Source organism: Leptopilina heterotoma, unplaced genomic scaffold (assembly GCF_015476425.1).
Source record: "Leptopilina heterotoma isolate Lh14 unplaced genomic scaffold, ASM1547642v1 Lhet_627, whole genome shotgun sequence".
Lineage (NCBI taxonomy): Eukaryota > Metazoa > Arthropoda > Insecta > Hymenoptera > Figitidae > Leptopilina > Leptopilina heterotoma.
In genome coordinates, this window is record NW_025111147.1 from 610,737 (window position 1) to 624,238 (window position 13,502).

A 13,502-nucleotide genomic window follows, 5' to 3' on the forward strand; every position below is an offset into this window, starting at 1 on the left:
GTTCATAACGTAAATCATTAAATAAATGGCAAATTCCATTGCTAGTTATTTTTGTGTTTATCTCATTAGTATTATTAGATTTTGAAATTCGTCCATGTATATGTAATGTACTTTTACAGGGTAAAATATACAAATCTTGATGTTGTACTGCAATTCTAATCTCATCACTTTGTTTACATAAAAATTTGAGACACAAATGACCACAATTAAAAGTACCATAATCTTGATAATTTTCATAATTATATATTATTAAAATATCATCACCAAAATAGTTGACAAGCTCCAATGGTGGTTGAAGATTTCTAAAACTGTCAAAGTACACTACATTGTTATTAACCTTTTTATATGCTACCCAATGTGTTCCAGGACCATTTTTATCGTCAAGGTTAATAATGGCTGACTCAATCTTTCGAGGTCCTCTTTTGGTAATTCATTTCGCATAAAAACACCTCGAAAATAAGGAATATTTAACTCCTTAGAGTACTTGAGTGAATCATAGTTTGTTAATGCACGTTAAGAAATTTTTACGTTTTTTTTTCTTATTCCTTGTCCTCTTTGATAGGATTTTAAGTTTAGTCCTAACCCTTGTCGATACGGTTTTAAATGCATTCCTTGTCCTCTTTGATAGGGTTTTAAGTGAAGTCCTATCCCTTGTCGATATGGTTTTAAATGAAGCCCTTTTCCAAGTACAATTCCATTGTTCTATTATGACGTTGAGCTTCTTTCAATTGTTCTTTAGCTGCACTCGCTTCATTGATAGCTTTTTTTATTCCAGCAGCTCCTCCAGCAATAGCTCCATGAGCACTTAAACCAGCAAATATTGGAATTAATGGTAAGATACCACCAACTTTTGAAGGTATTGATAAAATGCGAGGTGGTGAAATTTTCTTTTTACCACCTGCTTCCTTGATAGCTTTTCTAGCAGATTTAACAGCAGCAAGAATTGTGGTTCGAGCATCATTTCCAGGAATTATTAATTTTCTAGCAGCAGTAACAATTTTTGTTAATGCAGTTCGTCTTTTACAAATTCCTTTTCTTTTCTTGTTTCTTCTTCTACTTCTTTTCTTATTCTTCTTTCCCCTTCCAACTCCCATACCAAATTTAGATTTTACTTTCATAGCGTTAGTTACTGCGTAAGCTGCAGCTCTCTCGCTGTAGCTTGCGTCAGGAGCCCAAACACGTTGCCAAGCTTTATCCGCTAGGACTCTATCAGCAATGTTTCTTGCTTCAACGCTTTCTCGATTCTGAGAATATGAAATATCGTGCTGCTTACAAGCTGCGTCTAAAGGATTTATTCCTAGATCACAACGTGCTAAACGTTTCGCAAATTTTGTGCCTGGTCCACAGTATTGATAACCAGGCAGATGAAATTCAAATGGCAACTTATTAATGAGACTATTAACTATACCTTTACCTCGAACTCTGCGATGTACAATCATACTGTACTCTAAGGCAGTTGAGATTAGAATGACTTGAAAAGTATATAAACCCTATATTTTGTTACGATCCTAATTATTATATTTTCCCTAATGTTTCCCAATTTTATTTTAAAATTAATTAAAATAGGGACGGGGTAGTAAATAACAAGAAATTACCTTAGTTGAACAAATATATGTGTATTTTATGAAATAAGATAAAATTGATGAAAATAAGAGATGGACATAGGCTTTCTAATGTGAGTCTTAGAGTGGTTGATTGTTTACCTTGGGACAAAGGGTGATGCTAGTCGTTCAGGTTTAATGGCACTAGTCCGTTAATGGTTGACTAAATGGATGCAGTATTGTGTCTCGAGAAACAGGAACACTCTTTTCAAATGGGGTCAGAATTCGTGAAATTTTCACAGAAAATAAAATGTATTTTTTTTAAATCGAAATGTTGAAAAAACATTTCTATTTGGCCTTAAGAATGTGTCCACCAAAAAACAAAAAAAAAATTTTTTTTATAAAAGTTATTGCAAAATAATTTTTTAGCAACTTCTTAAACAAAATTTTATTTCTCCTAAATAAATGAATTAATTTAAATGAACCAAGCGGGAATATCAAGGGGATAAGATATACTTTCGTTTAGAATTAGAAAATTTTTAAAAAGTTTATTTTTTAATAATTATTTAATAAATTTTTTATAAACAATTAATTTTTTTTAATGTTCTACGCCTTTTAAAAATTTGAAAAAAATATTAACATACACTTAAAACTATAAGAAATCAAAATCCGTTGAGAAAATTTTGAAGCGACAATTATTTTAAAAGTTATAAACAAATTATATTGAACGGAGATGCGATTTTGATGATTTTCAGAATTAAAACATTATTTTTAACTACAAAATGAACAAAACACTGTCAAATTAACATTTTTATTTAATTATATAACCATAAAAATTGATAAAAATGATCAAAAACTAAGTTCAGCGTTAATGCACAACACCGCGCTAATATAATTTGTTTATAACTTTTAAAATAATTGTCGCTCCAAAATTTTCTCAACGGATTTTGATTTCTTATAGTTTTAAGTGTATGTTAATATTTTTTTCAAATTTTTAAAAGGCGTAGAACATTAAAAAAAATTAATTGTTTATAAAAAATTTATTAAATAATTATTAAAAAATAAACTTTTTAAAAATTTTCTAATTCTAAACGAAAGTATATTTTATCCCCTTGATATTCCCGCTTGGTTCATTTAAATTAATTCATTCATTTAGGAGAAATAAAATTTTGTTTAAGAAGTTGCTAAAAAATTATTTTGCAATAACTTTTATAAAAAATAATTTTTTTTTCTGTTTTTTGGTGGACACATTCTTAAGGCCAAATAGAAATGTTTTTTCAACATTTCGATTTAAAAAAAATACTTTTTGTTTTCTGTGAAAATTTCACGAATTCTGACCCAATGGCAAATTTGACTTCCAGATTGACTTTCCAAAATGCACTTTTGAAATATACGTAGAGTAAGGACAACTACTGAAACTGGGTTTAGAGCACTGTGTCGTGAAGAACCACTTGTTATAGATAAAATTTTAAGACTGACTTGTGCAGAGCACCACTTCTCAATTTGAGACTTATAATATTGACGACTACATTTTCTTGACTGTTTTTCTAGACTGCTTTCTCAGACTGACTTCTTAGACTGATTTCTTAGACTGAGCTGCTGTTGATGGTCTGGCTCTTCTTATACCCAAATTTCCCTGTGTATTTGAAGAAACTGTACGTTTTGCCATGTATTTGAAGAATCGTTCGCTTTGCCATGCATTTGGAGAATTGTTCGCTTTGCCACGCATTTAGAGAATCGTTCGCTTTTCCATGCATTTGGAGAAACCCTTTGTTGCAGGAACACTTGTGGTGACTCACCATTAGATCACACGTGTCCATTGCTTATTACTCATATGTTATTTTATAATTTTGTTATTTCCATTAATTGTTTATAATTTGTTGTTACAATTGATTGTTTATTACAATTCATTATTTATAATTTGTTGTATTATTTGTTGATTATAATTGTTTACAATTAAAGTCGGTATTAATTCCTAGTTATTATAATTCTATTATTACTGTTAATATTTATGATTACAATGTTTATGTTTATTATTGTTTATTATTATTTGTTAAAAGTTGTTGTTTAAAATTAATATAACTATCTGTTTATTATAATTTGTTATTATTTCTAATGTTTATTCTTACAATATATTGTGGTTTCTTATTGTTATTTGTTATAATTTATTGTTGTTTATTATTTGTTATATTTGTTTATTATTATAATATGTGAAATAATTATGATTACTATTATTACTATTATTATTAATTATTATGATTGTTATTATTAATTATTGTAATTATTATTATTAATTATTATGATTATTATTATTAATTATTATTTTACATATTATTATTAACATTATTGAAAATAGGTTACGGTGACGTAACAATTTATACTTTCCATCAGTCTGCCTCATGATGCGATTCGATAAACAACCTCAAAAACTTCCAGTTGTAAATCTGGATACTATTGTTGAACAACAAGAGAAAAAAATAAAACGTCATGGTAGTTTACTATCGGGTAGTATTCGCGGTACATTCTGTGGACCATCTAATTGTGGAAAAACAAATGTACTTTTATTTCTAATATTAGATCCTAATGGTTTAAGATTTGACAATATTTGTCTTTACTCAAAATCACTGCAACAACCAAAATATAAATTTTTGGAGCAAGTTTTGAGTAAAGTTGATGGGGTTAAATATTTACCATTTAGTGAACATGAAGAGGTAATTTCTCCTCAAAATGCAAAACCAAATTCTATATTTATATTTGATAATGTTGCGTGTGAAAAACAAGATAATATAAGGGCTTTCTTTTGCATGGGTAGACATGTAAGTGTTGATAGTTTCTATCTATGCCAGACTTATGCAAGAATTCCAAAACATTTGGTGCGAGATAATGTTAACTTGCTAGTTCTTTTTCGTCAAGATGAAAAGAATTTAAAGCATGTGTATGATGATCATGTAAATACGGATATGACATTTTCTTAATTTCAAGAATTGTGTTCAGCTTGTTGGAATTTAGACAAATACGGCTTTGTTGTAATTGATAAGGATAGAAATATGAATGAAGGAAGATATAGGAAAGGTTTTAATTGTTTTGATTCACTATAAATAAGAACAATTATTAAATTTATTTTAGTGCAAGTTGAGACCTTGTTACATCAAGATGTATCGTAAAGAGAAAGAATATTTATGTCAAATGGCTAAAGCAAGTGAGGCAATTAGACGTAAGCATCGCATGTTTAAATTAGGAAAAGAAGATGCTGAAAATATCTTGACTACAACATTCAAACCTATAGTTGAACCTTTACAAAAAATTATTTCTATAAATAATATTAAACTTGAAAATGCCGACATTAAAAAGAGAGAAAAGAAAGTTGAAGTTAAAGAGGAATATAATGGTAAAAATGATGATGATGATGTTGAAGATGATTTTATGGGTTCTATAAATGCTAATGAGATTGATAAAACAATAATTCCAGACTTTGACTATCATAAAGTACTAGGAAAATATATTTACTTGATAAATCACAATAGAAAGCAATGTTTGGATCAAATTTATGGAGTATACAAAAATAAAAATGGATTGCTTATGATGGGTGATACACCAATATATTTTAAATATAATGTTGTAAATGTTGGAAACAAACGTTTTAATATTATCACTGGATTGTTGGAACTGTTATTTAAAAATAGAACAAAAGACGCATACATTAGTGAAGATGGCATGAATAATTATAAACAAATTCTTATTATGTTAAATGCACACAAAAGAAAATATAAATCTTCTGAACCCATCAATACAAGTAAAAGTTTAAAGTACAGTAATATTATATCCAAACTTTTTCCTAATAATGGAACTTCTAAAGAGCAATTAAAAACTGGTACATCTCTTCCAAAGTTTATGATTACAAAGCAAAATTTTCAACCAGACTACATTTATTGGGATGATCCAAATAAGTTAGTTGAACGTTTAAAATTGCTTACTGCATCCCAAGAAGCTGGTTATCCAAGTCACAATAATAAAATTATGTCCATTATTAAGGAGTAACGGGAAGCTAAAATTATATATTAGTAAGTGTTTTCTCGAGTTGAGATCAGTTTCAAAATGAGCATCGATGTATTCGGACATCCTCTTAATCGAGGAGGAACAACTGTAGCAAAAAGAGGACCACCTGGACCACCTGGAGTTGGCTTTAAGATTATTTCACAAGGCGACGACGAAGTTGAAGGAAGAAGAATTTGCAGCGTTGCAAATGCTGAAGAGAAGGGAGACGTAGTTAATTTATTTCTTGCTCGGAGTATGATAGAAAACGAAGTAAGACCAGTGCATGATATCACATCTTCATTACGATCAGATATTGATAAGAGTAACGTTTTGTTAAAAATTATTGAATCATCTACAATAGAAAATTTACAAAATATTCAAAAACAAATAAATCAAGATTTATCCTATCGAAACGCTGAAATTATTGGTGAATTAGATACTCGTTTAAAAGCTCTCGAAAGTGACATCAGAAACCTTGAAAAGAAATTAAATAAAAATATTTTAATTGTTGACGACAGTCAATTGTTGATAAAGACGTTTGGGGACTCTGTAGCAGAGAAATTAAAAAATATTGAAAGACAAATAAATCCAGATTTGTCATATCGAAACGCTGAAATAATTAGTAAATTGGATGCTGGTTTAAGAACTTTGGAAAATGAATGATAAAAAATTAACAGTAGTGCATGAGCTTCATACACAAGCTCGAAAAAATTATCCTCGACGTCGAGTAGAAATGCGTGGTATTGATGATACTTGGCAAGCTGATTTAGTAGAAATGATACCCTACTCTAAAGTAAATAAAGGATTTAAGTACTTACTTACAGTTATAGATATTTTCTTAAAGTATGCTTGAGCTGGTCCAGTAAAGAGTAAAAGTGGAAAAGATGTTGTTGAAGCAATTAAATCTATATTTGCAAAGAAACGTATTCCAAAAAACCTGCATTCAGATAAGGGAAAAGAATTCTACAATTCCCAATTTGAAACATTAATGAAAATGCATAAAATTAATTTACGCTCCTGGCTGTCTGAGAGTTACCTCGTGCTTTGTTAATCGCCGAGTATTTAATTAATTTTTACATTATTATGAATTAAGCTATTATTGAATTCTTGCTGAAGTGGTGTTTTTAGTGACGCGGACTTAATTTCGGTTTATTATTTTGGTTAATAAACTGTAAATTTTGCTCTATTGGCAATTGAACTATTCTAACCTAAAAATTACACTTAATCGTTACAATGTGTGACGATAAGCGAATTTGTCTTGGATGCAAAGGTCCGATTGCGAATGAGTATGCACAATGTCCTCGATGTAAACGACATTATCACCCAGGATGTGTTCGCACTATTAAAACTCTAGAAGATGGTGCATACACGAGATGTTGTAATTCCCGTTCTCGCTCTCCTGTTGATCCGGCCGGTTCTACATCAGCTCTATCTATCTGAAGTCATGACGAGACTGTCTAACACCGAATCCCAAGTGCTTAAGATCTCTACTAGACTCACAGCTGTGGAAGGTACAGTAATCGATTTACAAAAAAATACTAATTGTCAGATTCAAGATAAACAAAATATTGTCCGTCAGTGTTTTGTCGAAGTAGAGGATAGAATTGAACGTCAGAAAAATATAATGTTGTTTGGATTTCTAGAGATTAGGGCATCGGACACTAACACTTGTAAAAATGATGTGAAGCATGAACTAACAGATTTTCTGTGTAAATTTGTGTCCCCTGATTACTTAACAAACATAATATTCAGACGAGTTGGATCATTTGCACAGGGTCAAACAAAGCCACGTCCTGTCAAAATTATGTGCGAGTCGAAGGAGACTGCAGCGAATATCCTGAAATCTCTCGTCACAGCAAAGAAAACATCCACCTCTTCTCCTGCACTGGACAATCTGTGGCTTGCGATGGACAAAACAAAAGATCAACTGGAAGATTTGGCGAGAGTGAAAGATCAGTTAAAGGTTCGTCGTGCGAATGGCGAACTGAACCTGAAAATTATACATCGTCGCGGAATACCGGTAATTGTGACAACTCTACACACAAAGACTATACAAATGACAAACGAACAGAATCAGACAACGTCGGCGCAATCGCAGCGTCTGAATGTGTAGGTGCGTCGTACAGTTTCCCTCACTCCTTAAGTGATTCTTGTGTTAGCGGTCCAGTGTCGGTGAGACCAGTGTCTATATATTATCAAAATGTCAGGGGCGTAAGAACCAAATTGCATTTGCTGCGGCAATCTATTCCTCTTAAAGATTATGTTATTTTCATATTATCTGAAACTTGGTTGACTCCAGCAATTAATTCATCTGAACTCGGTTTTACACGCTATGACATTTTTAGAAGTGACAGATGTGTCACAACAAGTGATAAGAAACTTGGAGGGGGTGTGCTATTAGCTTCTAAGCGATCATTGTCGTGCACACTAATTTGCCATAAAGACAAAACTTTAGAGTATACTATTGTTAAATTTAAATTCAATGGCTCTCTACATATTTTTGGAGCATTTTACATTCCCCCAAATGCAAATATTGAAAAATATAATGCAATGTGCAATATATTGGAGGACATTTCATTTTTATTTCCACATGCTGTTATATCCATTCTTGGGGATTTTAATATGCCTTATGCTATATGGGACACTAATCATAATGATGACCCTTCTTGTTTTGCTAAACCGGGATTATTAAAATTGCACTGTGATGTTGCCGAAAATGTTCCTAATACAATTGACTTTTTAGCTTTAAAACAAATAAATTACATAGTGAACTCACAAAATAACTTATTAGATTTAATTTTTACTAACTCTATTGAATTTACACTTAGTAAAGTTACTGATCCGCTTTTGCCCCTTGATAATTTTCATCCAGTCTTTGTTTCTTCTTTATATACTTCTCCTGGTGAGAATACTACTAGGAATAACAATAATGTTAATCGACAACATTGTAAGACTTATAAGTACGATTTTGATAATGCGAAAACGGCTGGTATTAATTCTTTTCTTATGAACATTATTTGGCAAGAAGCATTTAATGATTGTAACATTGATGATGCGATCTTTATTTTTTACAATTACGTTTACGCAGCTTTTGATTTCTTTGTTCCTATAAAATATATTTTTGAATCAAACTTTCCCATTTGGTTTTCTACTGAACTTAAAAATTTAATTCGGCTTAAAAAAACTGCACATGTAACTTACAAAAAATCTAAACTAAATTCCGATTACAAAATTTTTTCTAATTTGCGCGCGAAATGTAATACGTTATCGAAATTATGCTATAACGAATATATGCTAAAAACTGAAAATTCTATTATGGCTGATGCTAAAAATTTCTAGTCTTATATCAATTCTTCAAGAAAGTCTAGTCGAATACCAAATAGTATGTATTTGGATGATGTTACGGAATCTACAAGTAAGGGCATAGCGGTCTTATTTGCAAAACATTTCCGATATCGTCGACCTGAGTAATCTTTTTATAAGTAAGGTTGATATCATGAAAAAATTGAGAACTTTGGATGTTTCAAAAGGTGCCGGTCCTGATTATATCACACCGGCACTCTTGAAGGGATGCTGCTCTTCGTTTCTTTAGCCTTTATTTATTCTGTTTAATAAATCACTTACTACTGGCGAATTTCCATTCGAATGGAAGAAAGGCATTATCGTCCCTATTTATAAAAGCGACTGTAAGAATAATGTAAAAAATTATAGACCAATTACCTTATTAAGTTCAATACCAAAAATATTCGAAAGTATAGTACATGATATTACATATAGTCAAATAAAAAATCACATTATTGAGGAGCAGCATGGCTTCATGAGGGGAAGGTCTGCTAATACGAATCTTTGTATATTTGCAGATAGCATTCTTAACTATCTTGAGGGTAAAACTCAGGTTGATGTTGTTCACGCTGACTTTTCCAAAGCATTCGATAGAGTTGATCACGGTATTCTCCTTGACAAGTTGAGTGCAATGGGGTTTTCGAATCAGTTTCTTTCGTGGATGGGGAGTTACCTCGCTGATAGATACCAATCTGTCAGGGTCAATTGTGACTATTCTAACACGTTTTTAGCAATATCTAGTGTTCCTCAGGGCTCGAATCTTGGACCTCTTTTGTTTCTTTTATTTATGAATGACATTAATACAGAGTTTAAATTTTCTTGCTTTCTTTTGTTTGCCGATGATCTCAAAATGTATCAATTACCTCACATGATGATTTTCTTTGTCTCCAATCTGACTTGAATACATGTTTGGTGCACTAAAAACAATTTTTCATTAAACTTAAATAAATGTTATGTTATTTCTTTCAGTAAACGTACTATCATCTTGAGACATTGTTACGCGATTGATGGTAATGAAATTGCCAGAGTGTCTGAGATTCGAGACCTGGGAATTCTATTATGCGAGTCTTTCTCTTTTTCACGACATGTGACTGAGACAGTAAACAAAGCATTGCGTATACTTGGTTTTATAACAAGAAACGCGTCTTGTTTTCATAATATAACAGCCCTGAAAACATTATATTTTTGCTTGGTGAGATCTAATATTGAATTCTTATCAATTGTTTGGTCACCGTATAACCAGGTGTATTTGATCAAGCTCGAGAGAATTCAAAATAGATTTTTAAGATTCGCAGCAAGGCAGATGGGTGTTAGATATGATCCTTATTCACATGACTATGATAACCTTCGATCTTGCTTCAAAATTCCTTTAATATCATCCAGATTTCTATATAATGACTTGCTTTTCTTATTTAAAATTATACATAATATAATCAATTGCTCCCAGATCTTAGCATCAGTCAACTTTTCTGCTCCTATAAGACCATCACTGCATGTTCGGCCGTTCGCTTATTCGAGAACATGTTATCGAGATAACTCAACTATGATAAGAATATGTAAATTAGCCAACTACCATGCGGATCAGCTGGATTTCTTTAATAATTCTTTGTCTAGTTTCGTTAGCGATCTACGTAAATTGTTCTTTAATTATAATAATAACGCAGCCTAATGTTTACATTTTTATAACTGTTAATTATTTTCAGTACTTTATGTACGAATGGGACTCATTGCCCGTAAATGAATAAATAAATAAATAAACATACAATAATCTAAAAGCGTCCATTGTTGAACGATTTAATGAAACACTCAAGAGAAAAATGTGGATGCAGTTTAGTTTACGAGGCAATTACAAGTGGTGTGATATATTATCAAATGTGATTGCTAATTATAATGATTCCAAACATCGAACAATTGGAATAAAACCGAAAGATGTAACTTCAGAAGATGTTCATACTTTAAAAGGAAGATTTTTAAAATTAAGGAAAATACCGCAGCGAAAACCAAAGTTTAAAATTGGTGATAACGTACGAGTCAGCAAATTCAAAAACGTTTTTGAAAAAGGCTATACTCCAAATTGGACAACTAAAATATTTACCATTGACAAAATTGCATCAACTACACCTGTGACTTACAAACTCCAGGATTAACAAGACCAACCAATCAGTGGCGGATTCTATAAAGAGAAACTTCTTAAAGTAAAATATGCGGATATATATCTTGTAGAAAAAGTTTTAAAGACTCGTGGAAATATAATATTTGTAAAATGGTTAGGCTTTGATAATTCTCATAATAGTTGGATAGATAAAGCAAATCAACAATAAATCATTAAGGGGTTACATGGGTCAAAACGACCTGAAAACGTATGTTTTTTTAATAATTTTTTTTTCATAAAATAAATAAATTTTTTTATTTGAACACTTTGGTATCTGAAAGTACACTATTAAATGAGAAAGATATTAAATTTTTGATAAAAAATATTAAAAATCAGGTCCGTAGCAACAGTTCTTCGGGCCCCTTTCAAAAAAAATTGCTTTTGCGGTGGTCAAGATATCTTTTGACTGCTTCATCTAAAATCAAAATACAAAAAATTTTCTGTTTGTGGGTGAATATATCTCGTGATTGAACGAAGGGTTTTCAAAGAAATTGAAATTTGGATGTTTGACAGTGTCTTTTATCAAAAGTTAAAATTTTTAGAACCATTAAGACCATGTAAAATCGGTTCTAATCAACAAAAAAAATATTCCTTCGTTCAATCACGAGCTATACAGAAAATATTTGGTTTTTTGATTTTTAATGAACCGGTCAGAAGATATCGTGACCATCGCTTCTTTGAAAGGGTTTTCAAAGAACCTGTAGGTACGGCCCTGATTTTAAATATTTTTTAACGAAATTTTTACAAGTTACTCTTTTAATAGTGTACTTTAAGATATAAAAACACTAAAATAAAAAATTTATTTATTTTATGAAAAAAAAATTAAACAATCATACATTGTCTGGACGTTTTGACCCATGTAACCCCTTAATGAATCATTAATGAATCAACAATGAATCAACAATGAATCATTAATGAATCAATAATGAATCATTAATGAATCAATAATGAATCAATTATAAATCAATAATAAATCATTAATGAATCAATAATGAATCATTAATGAATTAATAATGAATCAATAATAAATCAATAGTGAATCATTAATAAATTAACAATGAATCAATAATGAATCATTAATGAATCAATAATGAATCAATAATAAATCATTAATGAATAAAAAATGAATCAATAATGAATCAAAAATGAATCATTAATGAATCAACAATGAATTAATAATGAATCAATAATGAATCATTAATGAATTAATTATACATTAATGTTAAATTAATAAAATAAATGTAAAACTTTAATCAAATTCTATATTTTTCTTCACAACTGCCGCTTTAATTCCCTTTGCTTTTTTCGTAAAATCTTGGCCATTCACACGAATACTATACATTTTACTCCGCAAGCCAACAAATTCAGTAATAATTTTTCCACTGCACTCATCTTTCATGAGTCCAAGAATTTTATTGTTGGCTTGCGGAATATTATCCTTTGGAAGCTTTAATTTTTTGTTTCTTTTCTTGATCTTGGCAAGCACATTGAAGTGTTAAATAATTGCCTTGATCAAAGCTGGAGTTTTAAACCAAAAAAAGAAAAAGACGCTTTTTTTTCGAAATTGTAAAATGGGGCTATTAGGAACAAGGCGGTAAAAACCATTTGAAAACGTATGTTAAATTAAAGAAGTTATTTTTTATTGCTCGAAAGCAAACACAGAATATAAAAAAAATGTAAAAACAAAACTAAAAGAGCGAATGTGTGTTTTAAACGTTGCTGGTATCATAGTAGAGGTCGATGATGGAATCACTAGTCGTTTTTTGCGACTTGTCGGTACCAACACTCTTTTACAATTTCGAACGATCTTTGAACACTAAAAACCAAATTAGGTGATAAAAAAAAAGAAATTACGACAAACTTACGGTTTGACAACACACTTTAACAATTCGGAAGAAATAATTATGTTCCTTATATACCCGCCGTTTGTGAATTTTGGTTTTTGTTTCTAAAATCTTACTGTAAATACAAAATAAACGTATTTATTACTTAGTGATCTCAATAAAGTTTACTATAAGAGATTCCATTAATAAAAAACAATCACTTTGAGAAGTTAAAAATGAAACAATATACCTTAGCAATCAAATGTTTTTCACGTTTGAAACTTCACTAAAACACATTAAGTCACTTACAAGCTACTATTGTTCACAAAATAATTAATAATCACAATTATTGCATTGAAAAGTGTTGCCAGTTACCGCAGCAACAATTTTTCAAAAGCAAGTAAAACAATTTATCGATAAACGGCGCCGATAGATCAACTCCACCCGAAAACAGAATTGTGTTCCTAATAGCCCCGGTGTTCCTAATAGCCCCAATTTACGGTACCGAAAAGCCAATATAAATTGGTTTGTTCATTAAAATTTCTGTTTTTCTAAGTTCAATCGCTACTAAATTTTCATTAAATATTGACTAATACCTCCTCGCACACC

At 30.6% G+C, this 13,502-nt stretch overlaps 1 protein-coding gene across 1 annotated transcript; it reads left to right on the forward strand.

The window, feature by feature from the left end:
- The first annotated feature begins 6,933 nt into the window (after positions 1–6,933).
- Positions 6,934–11,065, forward strand: LOC122509766. The gene is made up of 4 exons (XM_043624007.1): positions 6,934–7,087; positions 7,351–8,565; positions 9,437–9,523; positions 10,695–11,065. The coding sequence occupies exons 1-4, from the start codon at positions 6,934–6,936 to the stop codon at positions 11,063–11,065; spliced, it is 1,827 nt and encodes a 608-aa protein (XP_043479942.1).
- The last annotated feature ends 2,437 nt before the right edge of the window (positions 11,066–13,502 follow it).